At 50.1% G+C, this 16115-nt stretch overlaps 5 protein-coding genes and 1 long non-coding RNA gene across 9 annotated transcripts; 3 read left to right on the forward strand and 3 right to left on the reverse strand.

Annotated features, from left to right (window-relative positions):
* Positions 1-92: 92 nt before the first annotated feature.
* LOC121593875 (enoyl-CoA delta isomerase 2) lies at positions 93-1166 on the forward strand. The gene has a single exon (XM_041916623.1). It carries the CDS (start codon positions 327-329, stop codon positions 1113-1115), a length of 789 nt encoding a protein of 262 aa, XP_041772557.1. The 5' UTR covers positions 93-326; the 3' UTR covers positions 1116-1166.
* A 1-nt stretch (position 1167) lies between these two features.
* Positions 1168-2279, reverse strand: LOC121593876 (28S ribosomal protein S28, mitochondrial). The gene is made up of 3 exons (XM_041916624.1): positions 1696-2279; positions 1503-1624; positions 1168-1419 (listed from the first exon to the last, which is right to left on the reverse strand). The coding sequence occupies exons 1-3, from the start codon at positions 1954-1956 to the stop codon at positions 1242-1244; spliced, it is 561 nt and encodes a 186-aa protein (XP_041772558.1). The 5' UTR covers positions 1957-2279; the 3' UTR covers positions 1168-1241.
* Positions 2280-4122: 1843 nt separating this feature from the next.
* Positions 4123-6573, forward strand: LOC121592908 (regulator of nonsense transcripts 3A). The gene is made up of 2 exons (XM_041914811.1): positions 4123-4970; positions 5051-6573. Exons 1-2 carry the CDS (start codon positions 4343-4345, stop codon positions 6409-6411), a joined length of 1989 nt encoding a protein of 662 aa, XP_041770745.1. The 5' UTR covers positions 4123-4342; the 3' UTR covers positions 6412-6573.
* Positions 6574-6694: 121 nt separating this feature from the next.
* LOC121592907 (exocyst complex component 6) lies at positions 6695-9224 on the reverse strand. Its single transcript, XM_041914810.1, has one exon. The coding sequence runs from the start codon at positions 9116-9118 to the stop codon at positions 6809-6811; it is 2310 nt and encodes a 769-aa protein (XP_041770744.1). The 5' UTR covers positions 9119-9224; the 3' UTR covers positions 6695-6808.
* A 625-nt stretch (positions 9225-9849) lies between these two features.
* LOC121592074 lies at positions 9850-15472 on the forward strand. Of its 2 annotated transcripts, XR_006004634.1 has the most exons (4): positions 9850-9942; positions 10124-10343; positions 13988-14129; positions 15328-15472. It is a non-coding gene; the product is annotated as an uncharacterized LOC121592074 (long non-coding RNA). The 2 variants fall into 2 exon arrangements; XR_006004633.1 differs by lacking the exon at positions 13988-14129.
* Positions 9936-15560, reverse strand: LOC121592073 (leucine-rich repeat-containing protein 40-like). 3 transcript variants are annotated; one of them, XM_041913342.1, is made up of 5 exons: positions 15470-15560; positions 12416-12653; positions 10906-11049; positions 10407-10821; positions 9936-10329 (listed from the first exon to the last, which is right to left on the reverse strand). In XM_041913342.1, the coding sequence occupies exons 2-5, from the start codon at positions 12635-12637 to the stop codon at positions 9956-9958; spliced, it is 1155 nt and encodes a 384-aa protein (XP_041769276.1). In that variant the 5' UTR covers positions 12638-12653; positions 15470-15560; the 3' UTR covers positions 9936-9955. The 3 variants fall into 3 exon arrangements, with proteins under 3 accessions (XP_041769276.1, XP_041769278.1, XP_041769277.1); XM_041913344.1 differs by lacking the exon at positions 15470-15560 and adding an exon at positions 13678-13994; XM_041913343.1 differs by lacking the exon at positions 15470-15560 and adding an exon at positions 12871-13572.
* Between the last annotated feature and the right edge of the window lie 555 nt (positions 15561-16115).

Genomic DNA, 16115 nt, shown 5'->3' on the forward strand with positions numbered 1-16115 from the left:
CAAATTTTTATTCCATTTTGTTTGTACAACATTCGAATATATTCGCATAACTTTTCATTTTTTTACAATACCTGACCCTACACACCCGCTTGCAAAATAAACACTTTTGACCCTTGCCCTACCTCCAGTACGCTTCTATTGACCGACTGCAGCTCAATCCCCCCAAGTCAACAGGTCGTTATCGTTCACCCCACCGGCGTTCATGTTATCAGGGTGAATTGCCGTTTTATTCTCCACTGCCTCAGTGCGCCAACAAAACAGCTCGTGAGCACTTTTCGCCCTCCAAAAAAGCCTTCCCCCAGCAAAGCAACAAAGCGCAAGTGACGATGGCAGGCGCCAAAGAGCCGGTCCACCTAAAGCTGGAACGCTTCGGAACGGTGCTGCGGGTGACGATCAACAATCCGCGCAAAAAGAACGCCCTCAACCGACAGGCGTACCAGGAGCTGGGAGATACGCTGGTGGCCGCCAACAAGGACGACAGTGTGCATGTGGTCGTGCTGACCGGGACGGGCGATTTCTACTCCTCCGGCAACGATATGGTGTCGGCCGTGGCCGAAGAAGGCTCGGTCGAGGAGAAGCTCGCCCGCGGCAACGCGATCCTGCGCGAAATGGTGCGTGCCTTTATCCAGTTCGACAAGCTGCTGATTGCGTTGATCAACGGGCCGGCGATAGGCATTGCGGCCACCACGGCCCTGCTGTGCGACGTCGTGTACATGGTCGATACGGCTTACTTCTACACGCCCTTCACCAGGCTGGGGCTGTGTGCGGAGGGCTGCTCCTCATACACGTTCCCGCTGCTGATGGGCCGCAGCAAAGCGTCCGAGATGCTGCTGCTAAACCATCGCCTGTCGGCCCAAGAAGCGCTACAGTTTAACGTGGTGGCGGCGGTGGTTAAGAAGGACGAACTGGAGACGAAACTGTGGCCTCAGATACTGGAGTACGGCAAGCTGCCGATCGGTTCGATCAAGGCGACCAAACGGCTGACCAACCGGTTCCAGCGCGACCAGCTGCACGAAGCGAACGATCGCGAAACGGAGGCGCTGATGGGCCGCTACCAGACGGAGGAGTCCATGAACGCGGTCATGGAGTTTATGATGCGAAAAAGCAAAATGTAGAGCGAGGGTGTCATCTTGTGTTACACAAATACAAATGTAGCGGACCGGTGACTTTGGTTATGGTGTGATAATTCGTATTTTCTACAACTTATGTACGTTCTACGGCGAATGCGAGGGGAGGTTGGATTATTTGGGCAACTCGGAGCTGCGTGCTTGCTGCGAGCGGGTTGCAGGGGATGAAATCAGGCCCAGCAGCTGGCAGTCCGCTTCCAGCAGGGTAAGATCCTTGTTCGAACCCAAAAACCGTGTCGACAGTTCGAGATCTTTGACGCGTAGCCGCACCCGGGCACCTCTCACGTAATCTCTGTAACGAAAAAACCCCGGTAAGTCCAAAAGTGAGGCAATGGAAGGACAAATTACGTAAAATGGGGGTGGGTGTTTGCTTACTCGCCATTCTTCGCGGGTCGCGTACAAACGCAGTGAAACTTCCAGCCAAAATCGATGTACAGGTCGTTCTCGACGATGTGGAATATTTTCCCCGTCACAATCTTTCCCTCCGGATCGCCCAGCTGGAACGTGATGAAGAGAGTTGGGTGAATGTTTAGCAAGCGCTTGTGGAAAATCCAAATCCCTTACTTACATCGACAAGCTTTGAATTTCGCAGCAGGGAAGCAAACGTCTTTGGAGGTTCATTGGGCTGTTCCGGGTTGAGCGAGTCGCTGTGCTTTTGGTAGGCTTTCGCAAATCCACCAACCTTTTTGTTCGCTTCCGCAGACGATTCCTGTCCGTCGGTGGACACCACTCCTTCCGTGCTGAACTTCACGTACGGACCGACACGTGTCGGCTGACTAAGCGCTGCACACAACGTCCTTTGGCGTGCTAACCGTAGCAAAAGAGCCATACTGTGTGCGTTTGATTTTAATCTCGTTTTACCGTAAATTACCGGCTTTTCCCTTTTTTCTGAATAAATATCCCGGGGAACCAGTGAGAAAATGTGAATTGTTTTGATCGCAAACGCGCTGCCAATTTGACGGTTGCTGTGACAGGCGCACGGTGTAAGAGTGACCAGAAATACCGATTTATCTGTGTTCCTACCGATTTTAAAAACTCCTACTGATTCACAGATGAGCACACTAAAACTAACTTTTTGTTTATTTTTCCTACAGAAATTCACAGATTTTTTTTCATTATTATTGAAATTAAAAGAGAGACACGTCTGTTCCTTTCGGAGTTCAGATCAAGACTGACTTAATTAAATTTGAGTTCTATTTATATATACAGTGAACCCTCTCTTATTTGACACCTCTCCAATTTGAAAAACCTCTCTTATTTGAACATTTTGCACAGTCCCTTGATTTCCAGTACATTTTTGTTTCTCTAATTTGGAAAACCTCTGAAATCTGTGTCCCTCTTATTTGACTATGGTGTTGCCATGGTTATTGAAAGATGTATGCTCAAATTAGCGATTCTGTTCGCAGTTTCCTATAGCAACAGCTAAGGCTACATACTAAATGTTCTGTCTCTTTCTTGTTTGTATGGACCTTTCATTCACTTTCAACCTCTGTAATTTGAAAACCCCTCTTATTCGACAGTCCCATCGCCTCTCAAATAAGAGAGGGTTCACTGTATATACAGGAAATTGATAATTCCAACAATAATACTTGCCAGGAAATCATAAAACCTTTTCCCTAAACATTTTATGGACTAAATTCCTTATAAGTGGTATATTTCACGACCCAACACGGAGTCGGGTGTAAACCAGTCTTTGACCAGCGGGTGCGAAAACTACAGGCGGTCCCCGAGATACACCCCAAGTGCCACAAATCCACTAAACGACCACTAAACGGCTTCTAAACGACTCAAGTTCTCTACCTAAACGGAATATAGAAAGACTTCGTTTAGCAGACGGCAAACGACTCATTCATTCTAAAAATAGCGAAAAAGCTGGTGGCGCTCTCTGTTGGTGGGATACCCCAACCAGTTGAGCTTCATCGCTTGGAGGAGAGCTTTCTCATTTCCTTTGTACTGTTGTATGGTTTCGCATTGAAGTTATGCATCGCTAGAACTAGAATGGCGATACGATTGTTTAAATACTAAACTCCAACGGAAACCACCAGCACTGAAGCTTGTGAGATTTGAGTAATGGTCGTTGGTGTCGATACCCACGTATCTGACCACTCGACCATTCATATAGATTTTTGCTCAGAAAGTTAGAAGGCTATATAGGTCATGATAAGATGAAACTTGTCGAAACACATTGCAAGAAAAGGATAGCAATATAATGATGAGTTGTAATACGCCATCTATTGATCAAACCAATGAAGCTGTGGAGCTTTCATTTTTTTTCTATGGATATTCAATTTTCCAGTCGTTTAAGCTTAATCTGTGGCGCTTGGGACGTTACCTCTTATACGCGAATTCGAAGATACGCGGTTTTCTAAATATGACAGTTCTTTGAGAAAATTATACTGATTTGACACATCAATTGTCAAATACAGAATAATTTCCCTTTTGATCGAATGTTTAAAACTAATTCAAAAGGTTTAAAACTGTAAAATTCATTCAGAATCATATCAAATAACTAATTGAGTGGCTAAAACCATTCCATGTTTGCAAAAAATACCATGTTAGCTATATTTCGCCTGGAAATCACGAGATTCGACTTATACGGAAATTCGAGATACGCGGTATTTTGCGGCCGTTTTCAGTCCCCATTAACCGTGTATCTCGTATCTACCGAAATCGTTGTACCTACTGAACATCTAAATAGCTAAATAGCGCAATTTCAATCGAAATAGTTAATCGAAAATCAATTTTCCGCACTATATAATCGCATCGCAGAATCCGTAGTACAATTTTCAGTGTGACACTTCAGAAAGGCCTATATTCGTTTGACCGCTATGATTAGGTTGCAGATTACCACTCTCCCCCCCCCCCTCACTCAACACTTCACCGCTTCATTTTACCTGAGATTCAAATTTAACAACCTACCGAAAACCGCCACTATAATCTGGCCACACTGGGCGCGTGTGACGTTGACCACCGTGGGGCGCCGTTGACAGTTGAGCGCGCTGTCACAGCAGCACACCAAAACAAAAGCAAATGCCTACCAGCCCGTACTGATCGCCCCATTTTCACGCGCAGCCCCCACAGAACGCCTCGATGCGAGTACGTAGTGTGCGGGCAAACCGGAAAGCAACGAACGGATTTATCGGCTGGTACGGCTCGCGGATATCGTAACAGCCCTGGCGGTCATCGACCGTGAGTGTACTGGTGCGGCCGGACCGATGGATCAACCCAAGTCCACCGGAACACGCGCCACCGGTGGCGGCGGCGGCAGCGGTGGCGGTGGTCGCGACAAACCCGACAAACAACGGCAACAACAGCAGCAGCAGCAGCAATCCCGCAAGGACAAGAAGGATAAGGGCGGCAAATCGGGCGGCTCGAAGCGCAACAAAAAGAACAAGAAGGATGCGCCGGCGCCCATGACCCGGGTGGTGATACGCCGCCTACCGCCCACCATGACGGAGGCACTGTTCTGCGAGCAGATCGCGGTCGATGGGAAGCTGCCGGCGAACGATGAGTTTTACTTCGTCGGGCCGGACTGGACGCTCGGGCAGAATGCGTCGTGCCGGGCGTACATCAACTTCACCAACCCGGCGGACATCTTCCGGTTCACGGACAGCTACGACGGGTACACGTTCGTGGATAGCAAGGGCATGGAGTACCAGGCGGTGGTGGAGTACGCACCGTTCCAGGGGCCGCTGAAGGCGCGCGCCCGCAAGAAGGACCCCAAGTGTGGCACGATCGAGAGCGACACGCACTTTATCGCGTTCAAGGAAGCGCTCGAGAAGGAGCAGGAGGAAGCGCTGCACGGGCGGGGCACGCAGGAGTTCAGCTTTAAGATAGAGCAAGGTAAGGCACACGCTGTCCGATTGTTACGGGGTTATAAAACTTTCCAATTTACTTTCCACACACCGCACACACACACACAGAGGAGAAAACCACGACAACACCTTTGCTGGAGTACATCGCACAACGGAAGCAGGAGAAGCGTGACGAGCGGCGGCGCAAGCAGGAGGAGAAACGGCGAATGCGCGACGAGGAGCGGCACATGCGGAAGACGCAGATTGCCCGTGCCATCCCGGACGCGATACAGGAGGAGGTGTTCCAGGAGTTTATGGAGCGGACCGCACTGCCCCGGCTGCAAGGCGCGGGAGCGAAAGCGGGTGCTGCTGGCAAGGGCGGTGGCGATGGACGGTTTAAGGATGAGAAGGATAAAAAGTCGAAGAATAAGAAGGAGCGCAATCGGGAAAAGAAGGGCGAGGGATCGCTGGAAGGGGAGAAGGTAGTGATCATGAAGAAGCAGGATCGCGATAAACAGCAGGAGCAGCGTGGCGGTAAGAAGGAGAAGCAAAAGCAGGGCAAGGAAGAGAACCGCTTCCGGGAGCAGAATCAGCAGCAGAAAGGAGGAGGTGGAGGGGGAGGAGGAGAGAGAAATGAAAAGTCAAAAAAGGATAAAGCAGCTTCCGGTGGTGTCAGTGAGCAACCGACCACGTCCAAAGCCGCCAGCAGCACCACCAACGCCGCGGGAACGATTCTCGCCAGTGGCACCACTACCACCACTACCACCGCCAATAACAACAGCAAAAAGGAGGTAAAGAAGTACAGCGAACGGCGCAAGGAAACGCGTGCCCGTGCCGAGACGCGGTTCGCCGAGCAGGACAGCGGTAAGAGCGAGCCGGCACCACCCTCCAAAGAGGCAGCGGCCACCGACCAGAAAGCGGGAGGGGAGGTGAAGAAAACCATACTCACCGCCAACGTACCACCGTTCGTACCGAAGGAGAAGAAACCCACCGGCGGGCAGGGATCGCCCCTCGCCGATCGTAGTGCCGACCTGCCGGACAAGATGGCCAAACTGTCGATCGAAAAGCAACGGGCGGCCGACAGTGGGAAAAACTCCCCGGACGCTGGTCGGTCGAACTCGGCCGGAAAGCTGTCGGAAAAGCAGCGGGAAGCCAGAGAGGCACGCAAAATCCGCAACAAGGATCGACCGTCGATCGAAATCTATCAACCGCGCAAGCGGATAGTGTCCGGTGGGGCCGGTGGCGGCAAGAGCGAGGACGATCGGGGCCGAAGCGATTCGGACCGACCGTCGGACAATGTGTCCGCTTCGGCATCGGCCGGAGGAGCGGCCGCTGAGTCGGGTGACGGGGCGGTCAAGGATCGGCGCCATAAGCTCACGAAGAAAGCTTCCGATCGGCCGCAGCGGGAGAGGAAAAATGGACGCAAAAACTCGATCGATGCGGATGGTGCGAAGGAACAGGTGGTGGCCGGCAGCAGTGCAGTGCCGTAGTGTCGCCCACTTTCCTTACAACCTAAGCGGTTGAAGAGAGGAAAACAGCTTGAAAAGGCTAATAGTAATCCTTTCCGTTTTGCGTGTTGCTGATTCTGTTTGTTTGCTGGACGCAATAAAAAAACACATGGAACGCGAAACACACGTGTTCCGAAAATTGTCTCATTAATTAATGGCGAATGTCTGTTGGCTTTTTTCCTGCAAACAAAAAACAAAATTGTAAAATTGCTTCTTTGGATCGTAGAATTCCTTCCACAAATACAAAACGTAAAACCACCATTTTTACTGTGGATTAAATAACTTAACGCTTTATTAATTAGAACATATCAGTATTTCAGTACAATTTAGCAAATATTTGTTCGTTCGAGCATCGAATGCGTTTACTCGCTCCACAATCTTAGCTCTGCCGTTCCGCCAACTGCTTCAGCTGCCGCAGCACCGTCTCCAGCAGCTTCTTCTTGTCCCGCTCCGATTTAGACTTCATCAGCGACAGCATCGACTTCTTGTCCGCCTCGCGCAGCTTCTCCAGCACCACAATGATCGTGGACGGATGCACCAGCGAGTACCGGTTCTCATCCTTCCCAAAATCGTGCAAATACGCACTCCAATCCTCCGAGATGAGCAGATCGAGCAGCTGCCTGATTTCCGCAAAGTACTTGGACAGATCGCCCTCGCGCAACCCCGGCACCGGATCGGACGACGCAAACAGCTCGAACTGCATCAGATCGAGATTGATCTGGTCGAGCGCACCGCCCGAAATTTGCCGTATATCCTCGGACAGGATCAGCTTCGAGATGGTGGTGGCAATGTGCTCGCACGCCTTCTTGCACGCGGCCTGCGCCACCCCGGGCAGGATGTACGAGAAGCTTTGGAAGGTGCTCTGCAGGAACGCCACCATATCCGTCACGAACGGTGACGCGTGGCCGTACGATTCCGGCAGCACCCAGTCATAGTTTTCCAGCTCCTCGAAGAACTCGTCCAGCTTGCAGCACAGCTTGGTCGATACCTGCTGCTCCGCCTCCGACCGGGCCACGTGGAACATGGCCGACGGCGTCTGCGTAACGCTCTGCACCGTGCCCGTCATTTTGCACACGAACGAATCCAGGAACGGACCCGCCTTCTCCAGATACTGCGTGTCAATGATGATCTGAATGACCTGCATCAACGCCAGACTGGGACTGCGGAAAACCGCCGACAGACACCCACTAAAGCTGCGCGTCAGCAGCAAATTGGCCGCCTTCCGCACCATCGCCGCGATTTCGTTCGGCGACAGCGTCAGCTCCTCGGAGAACTTCATGCACGCGTACATAAACTCCATCGCCTGATGGTACACCTCCGGGACCATGCGCGAGAAGGGGAACTTTTTCGGGAACGGTTGCGCTTCCAGCTGCTCCGAGTGGAACGGGAACCGCTCCAGCACCGCATCGTACTCCTCCTGGCTGTGCGCCTCCAGCGGCAGGAAGTCGCTCCGGTCCAGAATGTCGCGGAACTCGTTCACCCAGCGCTGCAGCAACACCTCGTTGTAGTGGTCGCGCATCTCGAGCAGCAGATCCCACAGCTGCGTCACCGTGTAGCCGTAGTTCTTGAGCGTCGTAATGCTCAGCATAATCAGGTTTTTGATGCGCAGCAGCACGTTCGGATCGGTGCAGGACGACGACGACATGCTCAGCACGTTCACCGCACGCGACAACGACGACGACCACAGATCGTCCAGGTACGTTTGCGTCACAATATCGCCGCCCGTATTCATCACGTGATCCTCCACCACAAAGAAGCCCACGATCGAGTAGATGTACGTTTTGTACGCCTCCAGATTGTCGTGCATGGTTTGGGGCGCCTGCAGCACCAGCTTCGCCTGATCCCGCCGCTGCTGCCGGTAGTCCTTCTCGAAGTACTCCTTATCGTTCAGCACCGTGTAGATGTGCAGACAGCGATAGATGGGCGAAAAGTCGATCAAATCCTGCGCGCTCACGTCCTCATCGTCGTCCCCAAAGTCCCCCGACCCGGCCGAGAATCCACCCTGCTCCGCCTGCAGCGCCTTGTACTCCGCGATGATCGTTTCCAGATCGCGCTTCTGCAGCTCCTTCGTGTGTTTCATCGCAATCTCGCCGATTTTGGGCGAAAATTTGCGTATATTCTCCAGAAACTCGCGGAAATCCTCCTCCGACGATTTTTTAATGTTTTCCTTCAGCTTCGGTATGGTGTCGCGCATCTGCTGCGAAAAGCGGTACCCCGCCACCTTCGGCAGATACTCGCTCTCGAGCACCTCGAGCGTTTTCAGCGCCGGATAGTAGCGCTTCTCGCGCACCTGCTTCAGCAGCTTGCTGTAACACTCCAGCACCGGCAGACAGCTCGACAGGCCCTCGATCGCACCCGCTATGTTGCCCTCGACCTTGCGTGCCTTCACCAGCTCGTTACCCTTCGCAATCACACCGGCGGACGCTTTGCCAAGGCCATCGTTCAGCCCGAGCACCTCCTGGTTTAGGCCCTGGGCTTGCGATTTCACCAGCAGCAGCTCACGGATCGAATCGATAAAGCCCTGATAGTACAGGTTGCAGATACGCTCGATGTCTTTGTCGTGGGAGCGGATGCGCGACTCCAGCTGCTCGGAGATTTGGTCCTGCGAGTTGCCCTCGAGGATGGTGCGAAACGTTGGCCCCCAGTAGTCGTCGACCGCCTCGATGTCCTGCATGGAAATGTTGGCCATTTTCACTGGCCCGTTGTTTTGTGTGGGCGTTTTTCCGCACCCCGCACCAATGAATTGCTGTGGTTGGCTGTGTTTGCCAGCGATGTGTTGTTTGTTGACAATATGAGTAATGCACACAGGGACGCCTCGTGATCATCGAGGGTGAAGTATGAAATAAAATATAAAATATTATTTAACATGTTTTTTTTATTTTTGTACTACTTACATGTTTTAATTTTAGGTTATTAAAATTTACATTCCGTTAATTAATGCTTGTTTAAAAAATACACCGCTTTTCCGTTCGAATTTACATTCCGTGGCGTTGATCGACGATCGATGAACGTTGGGTGCACAGTGCGAATACATACAGCAGAAAATCGGTCAAAATTTGAATAAAAAATGGCGGTTGGATTGGCCGTTTTCTTCAAATTTGTGTTTTCGATTGTAGAACGATGAATAAAACACGTCTTTTCTTGAAATTGTATCGTTATTATATGTTTGGCACGCATGTATTTGATCATCGTTACAAATAGACAGGTTCGTTCGTAAGCTAGTAGCAGTAATTTACTGTTCTTTGGGCACTACTTCCCATCATACCATCATCATTAACATCTTAACACGTATTCTATCAACAATTGCTAATATGCTCTAGGAAGTTCTTAAGTTATTACATGGCAACGCGCGCGTATCTTAAAATCTGTCTGTATGTGTGTTATAATTTGGTATGCTGCTAAAACAATGGCCTATGTACAGGAGGACGAACGCTTCGCTTATAAAAAAACCCCTAAATTCCTATCGTTAGTCTTATGAAGCTGCTCTAAACAAAACAACAAGCAAACAACTCGGTGCGTACCTTCACTAATCACAATCGCTCAACAGTTTATCACACTTGGCAGTGATGGTCGGCCCTGTCGTCGTCGCGGGTGGCACCTCCGACTCAGGCCCCTCACCGGCCGGTCCCGGTACCAGGATGACGCGGTTAATGTTTTTCAACGGCACCTTCTTTGGCTTTCGCTTCGCTTTCAGCCGGCGCGCGTTCCGCCGATGCAGACAGAAGAGGATGGTCGCGAACAGGACGATGCAGCCGGCCACCGCGGCCGAGATCTTCATCCAGGCCGATTTGGCTTCCGTGTCGAGCTGGCGGGAGTTGCGTATCTCCATGCACTGGTGGTAGTCGGCCACCTGGTCCGGCTCGATGTCGCGTTTCGCTTCGGCATTGCACAGGTTTTGCTCTGCTTTTTGGAAGGTAAGTAAGTAAGTAAATGAGGGGCCTTTTTTCCTCTCCATTTTAACCTCCCAAATGACTCACCTGACGATGTTAGCGGGATGCAGTACAAGGGAGGAAACATAATTTTAGTTCGCCGAAGGACCAACTCGGCCGTCAGCACCTGGCAGGGACAGATCGGGATCTGGGTGTTGTTCAGCTCGACCGTTTTTAGGTTGCACATTGGCGAGAACTGCCCGAGGGTGAGCTCTTTCATCGGATTGGACGAGATGTTGAGCTGCCAGAGGTCGGGCAGGACGCCAAGGTCGGGCAAGCGCTGTAACCGACAGTCGGCCAGCCCGAGCACTTGCAGTGGGGCTTTGATTGGCTTCTCTAGGGCAGGAAGATCTTCGTCCAGCCTGCTGAGTGTATTGTGGCTGACGTAAAGGTTGCGCAGGGAGGGTAGCCGGAACAGCTCTAGCGGTATGCTGATCAGTGCGTTATTCGAAAGATCGATCGCCTGGGATAGGGGGGTGAGATGGAAAGAGGTACGTTTTAGCGCAGCATAAAATAAACAACCCGCCGCGGGTGTGCTTCACCCTACCTCCAGGTTCGTGAGCGAGCTGAACGTTTCCGGCTCCACGTTGTGGATCATGTTCTCGAACAGATACAGATACTTGACCGAACCGTACCGGGCGAAGGATTGCGGATTTAAATCTCGGATACGATTGAAGCTGAGATCGAATATCTGAAAAGGGGAGAGAGAAGGAGCTTGAAACATTAGTAAAATCGTGAAACACATGATACAAGGCATGCTATTACAGCCCCGGCATCGTCGATTCGAGCACACTAACAAACCATACATCAAGTGGGGCTACTGTGGGGGCAACCGGAGAAACCGGAGATCTTCTCCCTCGCCCGACTGACCATTTGGGTTAATTGATTTAAATTGGTTTGTAGTCTGCCGTAGTGTGTTCCTTACGCTGCTGTGCTCGGATGAGGATAGATTGAGAAAAAGGAACGGCTTCCCGGACTAGCGTCGTCACACACTTTCAACACACGTTGTGAGCGAGACTTGCAAGAGGAAACGTATATTGGGGCGGATTTTCAAAGCTTTAGTAGTAAGCAAGGGAAAAAGGGAATTCGATTTAACAACTTGATGATGATGATGCCTGACGTGTCGATCGCGATCGCAAAGGTTAGACTGTTTACGATGATCTTGAAGCAAAAACAACTAATCCACTCATCTTGTGGCCTTGAATTGGAAAAAACGCCCGGTATGTCGATGGTGTTAAGCGTCGGTTGTTTAATTTTATACTTTGACTTTCCTCAATTCTTTAGATCTGTTTCTCGGCTCATGATTGTACCGTTTCAGGCGCGTTGGCTAACATGATCATGAGGTGCATCAATTGACCCCGGCTGCCCGTCCCACTCGGAGGATCAACAAATTTATCGGAATTAGAGCAGCAGCGGCACATCGCTTTAGTGATGGGAAAAATGAAGTTTTTGTCGGAATCGATTCCGGTTAGCTCCGAAGTTTTCTGGAATCGATTTTGGATAGTAGCTCCAGACAGTTTCCGGAATCAGCTCCGGAATTGGTTCCGGAATTGGCTTCGTAATTGGTCCCTAAATTGGAATTGGCTCCGGAATCGGAATCGGCTCTGGAATCTGAATCGGCTCTGGAATCGGAATTGGCTTCTAAATTAGAATCGACTTCCAAACGGAGTCAGTTCCGACATCTCCAAAAGAATAGGCGTTTGGGTCCAATGATGCTATGTATTGATAGCCGCAAAGAATCAAAATTTACGATCCATTCTCATAGAAATTCCCGGACCGAATTCGCTTCTGAAATTTCTTATGTTAATTCAAGAACTGATTCTCACTCTGGAGCTAATTCCATTTCTGGAGTCAATCGTGATGCCGTTACCGGGGAACATTGCGATTCCCAGGTCAATTCCGATTCTGGAGCCGATTCTGATCGCGCAATCGATTGGTTCCTTTGGCTACAGCTACGGAATCAATTCTAGCATCGGAATCGGCTCCGGAATTGATTCCGAACACGGAATCGGCAACGGGTAGGTCCGATACCGAGCTCCCACCACTACACCGCTTACCTCGAGACTAGACTTGAGCGTCTGGGGAATTTCCTTCAGGTTTAGGTTGGCACAGTTGTAGCCGACCATTTTGTAGGTGCGCTCGAGCTGGCACCGTTGCTGCGTCCGATCCAACTCTGTCGGCAGCGTTGCGAACCCGTTTGCATAGCTAAGCGTTAGCATAAAGATGGCGGCCGTCGTCAGGGTCAGGGTGGCGGATGATGTGCTTATCATTGGATGCATTCTGGCTGGATATTACCTACGGGTAAGGGGGGGGGGGGGGTAGGGAAAACAAAGACCTTTTTAATTGAGGGTTACACATTTACCGGGGCACAATCATTGTGTGCGATGAGTCGTCAAATCTGGCGAGGGGTCTTTTTCGAATAGAATCATGCTGTTATGCCATAGTTAGGCTGACGAGCAGCAACAACGATCGATTACGCCACAGAGCTATGCTGTATACTGCTGCAACTCACGTTTTAACGATCTATCTTTGTACGCTCTATCGGTCGAGTTATCAAGACCGATCAAGTGCATTACTTATGACTTATGGCCTGATAGTGTGGACAGCGGGTGTTTCTTGGAGTGTTGTTGGTGGAGTGCGACCCGTAAAAACAACCTCTTATCAGCTTACACCAACGTCGCAGTCGCACAGTCACAGTAATCTAAGACTACTTGGAAGTAATCCGTTTCCTCCAATCTTTCGAACGAAACTAGTCCGTTCTCCAAAACCCTTACAATGCAACAATATATTTCCCCCGCGTTTCTCCCTGGAGCTCTTCTAGTTCTAGCAGGCACCGTTGTCGACATGTTGTTGGGGCGTGGCGGCCCATCACCCTCCACCCAACGTTCTGGATTGTTGATTTCTAATGTCGGATTGTACCGTCAATCAACGTGCAACAATTGGCCGGTTCGATCGAGCGAAGCGCTCGCGCACCAACATCCACTGGGACGCAGACGAGAGCTTCTTCCCTTAAAAGGTGAAACGAATTCGCTTTTAATTTAATTTATGAGGTCACATACACATAACGCACAGCACACACAATTAGGTGACACACACCGGTTGCGGTACAAAGCACTATTTTCCATTAGCAAAACGGTTGTGACCCGACACACCTGATTTTATTGCGTGTTTATGGGCTGCTGATCGTTGTGGCGGGTTTGCACCAGGCGTGCGCCACCAGGGGACTCCATTGCGCGGTTTTTTCAATAGCACGTGGTTGACGTTTTCTCAACAAAATGCGTTTTAAAATGAGGAAAAAATCACAAATATTTCACTTTACCTTTAAACCTGTTTCACTCTACTCCGTTGATAAGCACAAACTTTTCCTTCAAAAGGGAGCATTTCTGCTGAAACTATCGCACCTCTCAAACCATGTGCGTTGGTATCGTTTGTTTGTTTTATTTTCTTGGTTTGATTCAGACTCACGAGCCCTCCTATCGGACAAATTACCCCGTGGTTCGCGAAATTCAAGTACCGAAGGGGGTGGCCGGACGTACAATATTTTCCTCTCCGGTTACACATGGCACTAATTAGGTCACTTCAAAACGGCTGCACTAATCTACACTGATGATGATGGTTTTCATTTACAGGTTTTAGCGGAGTGGATAAGAGGCTCTCTCTCTCTCTCTCCCGTGTTGTCCCTCTCAACACGTGCAATCACATCAGCTGATGAAATTTCACACCTGCCAACCGTGCGCGCGTGCGTTTTGTGCAATGAAGCATACAATAACGGTAATAATGCTGAGGGGTATAGAACACGATCACCTACCACCCGTACGTATGACAGTACGATCGGGTCGGGAATTGTTGACGTTGCTAAATGCACCGGAAATGCCAATTGGCCAGTCTGTCCAGTGTGCCGCACACACAGTGAGACAATCCGTTCGCTCGACAGTTTCCACCCGAATGTCCAAATTATACTAAACGCGCCGGAGAACACGTCCGGCTGTCAATTAGCAGTGGTGGCCAGTCGATCGACTGTTGCGTTGCAACAGTTCGAAGGTCGAGAAAACTCGGGAGCATCTTACGCACGCAGGCACGCCCGCACACAAATACTCGCACCAGACGTCAAAAGATCAATATTTGCTTCTCACAACTTAACAATTTTCCCCACCCGATGATACGATGGGTGCAGTCCCCAGTGGAAAAGAGGAAAGGGGTTTGTTTGATGAGACCCTTTGGGGGGATCTGCCTGTTCCACCATAGGCGAACGTTGAACAAAACAAAAAAAAAACGCCCCAGTTAATTGATTTAATTTCGTTTAATTGAGTCAAACACGATTGTGTGTGCGTGCGTTGTTCATTTTTGCGTTGAAGATCTTGCAACGATCGCGGCTTTCCGCGATCACGATGAAACGATGTCTGACTACTGCACTACACACAGATCTACAGCCTGGTATGCTATTGTTTCGTTTTTCGCGATGAGCACGTCTGCCCTTCCCTGCACCTCCCCGCCCATACGCTGCTTAACCTTGTGGGTCGTGCAAAAGGTAGCGAAAATTATGATCGACAGTTGGCCATTCATCCATCCATTCGAGCGTACGGTGATGCTTTAGCACGGCTAACTATTCACAGATTGCACTGCAAACGCTGACAGCGGTGGGGGGTTGGAAGTTGGTGACAACGCTTTCCGACAGACAGATGAATAATCGTTAATGCAAGATCTTTATGATCGTTTCATGAGCGTAGAACAGCAAACGCCGGAAAAAACGGATGGTGAACAAACGCATCCAAATCGCACCACTGTGGCCCGTTATCAGGAGCAGCAGTAGGAGGAACATTGCGACGTAGATCGATTCATCGTGCGACCTTTTGAGATAAGGAAGCTTTTTTTGTTTCTCAGCTTAAGGACGCAAACTGTCTCAAATCGGGCGCCTGTAAAAAGTTTGAATAATTCCATTCCGTTTTCTGTTTTACGTTCTTTCTTTTAGTCACTGTAAGGAGCGGAACAATAACGTTTGGAAGACGGTACGGGGTTTTTTTTCTACCTAAGATCACAAGATCCCCGCGCGTTAGAATGACTCTTCAACGGGGCTTCTCTTATCACTGCACAAACACACTATCATCCCTTACCTCTTGAGATGTGAATGACGCACACGGAAACACTCGAAACAAAAGTCTGCCAGTCTGGAACGGTTGTCAAACGCCCTGGCCCAGCCTAAAGAACCATCTTCACTGGACATTTGCCGTAAACGATCCAAACTAAAGGCGCACGTGTTGCGCAATTCGCACTACGATGGAAACTTGTTCCTTGTTTGGCACAGTTCGACACGAGCAGAGATCCCAGTGCCATTAAACATTAAAACGGTATCCTTCTGGAACGGTCTGGACACGCAGTAACACCCCGCGGAATACAGCCCGGACTGGGAATGCATCACCTGTTACACGCCTCGAAAACCGCCAAACTTGTGCTTCATCTTATCGTCACAATTCCACGCGCCTAGTGTGATTGTGTGCAGGGGTTTGGTATCTATCATTTGTCACTTGTAATTACTCACAGCACGGGTTACCACCGTTGATGTTTGAGCACTTTCGGGCCACGGTCTTTACTAGGAAGTCACGATAAAGGCGAACCACCCGATGGGTGCTGTAGCATATCTTTAACACACATACACACACACTCACTCACGTCCGATAGTGTATCATTTCGTTATCATGCCGGGCATTTTAGGAACCAAAATGTCTTCTAAAATCCCCATCCCAAACGAACGGCTTTAGA

Source organism: Anopheles merus, chromosome 2L, assembly GCF_017562075.2.
Source record: "Anopheles merus strain MAF chromosome 2L, AmerM5.1, whole genome shotgun sequence".
Lineage (NCBI taxonomy): Eukaryota > Metazoa > Arthropoda > Insecta > Diptera > Culicidae > Anopheles > Anopheles merus.

Bases quoted from the DNA above. Each gene is read 5' to 3' on its own strand.
- LOC121593875 (XM_041916623.1), top strand. From the start codon at position 327: ATGGCAGGCGCCAAAGAGCCGGTCCACCTAAAGCTGGAACGCTTCGGA.
- LOC121592908 (XM_041914811.1), top strand. From the start codon at position 4,343: ATGGATCAACCCAAGTCCACCGGAACACGCGCCACCGGTGGCGGCGGC. The intron at 4,971-5,050 runs GTAAGGCACACG...ACACACACACAG, and splicing joins CAGCTTTAAGATAGAGCAAG to AGGAGAAAACCACGACAACA.
- LOC121592073 (XM_041913342.1), bottom strand. From the start codon at position 12,637: ATGCATCCAATGATAAGCACATCATCCGCCACCCTGACCCTGACGACG. The intron at 10,822-10,905 runs GTAGGGTGAAGC...CCCCTATCCCAG, and splicing joins GCTCGCTCACGAACCTGGAG to GCGATCGATCTTTCGAATAA. The intron at 10,330-10,406 runs GTGAGTCATTTG...TCCAAAAAGCAG, and splicing joins CATCCCGCTAACATCGTCAG to AGCAAAACCTGTGCAATGCC.
- LOC121592907 (XM_041914810.1), bottom strand. From the start codon at position 9,118: ATGGCCAACATTTCCATGCAGGACATCGAGGCGGTCGACGACTACTGG.
- LOC121593876 (XM_041916624.1), bottom strand. From the start codon at position 1,956: ATGGCTCTTTTGCTACGGTTAGCACGCCAAAGGACGTTGTGTGCAGCG. The intron at 1,625-1,695 runs GTAAGTAAGGGA...ATCACGTTCCAG, and splicing joins GAAATTCAAAGCTTGTCGAT to CTGGGCGATCCGGAGGGAAA. The intron at 1,420-1,502 runs GTAAGCAAACAC...TTTTCGTTACAG, and splicing joins CGACCCGCGAAGAATGGCGA to AGATTACGTGAGAGGTGCCC.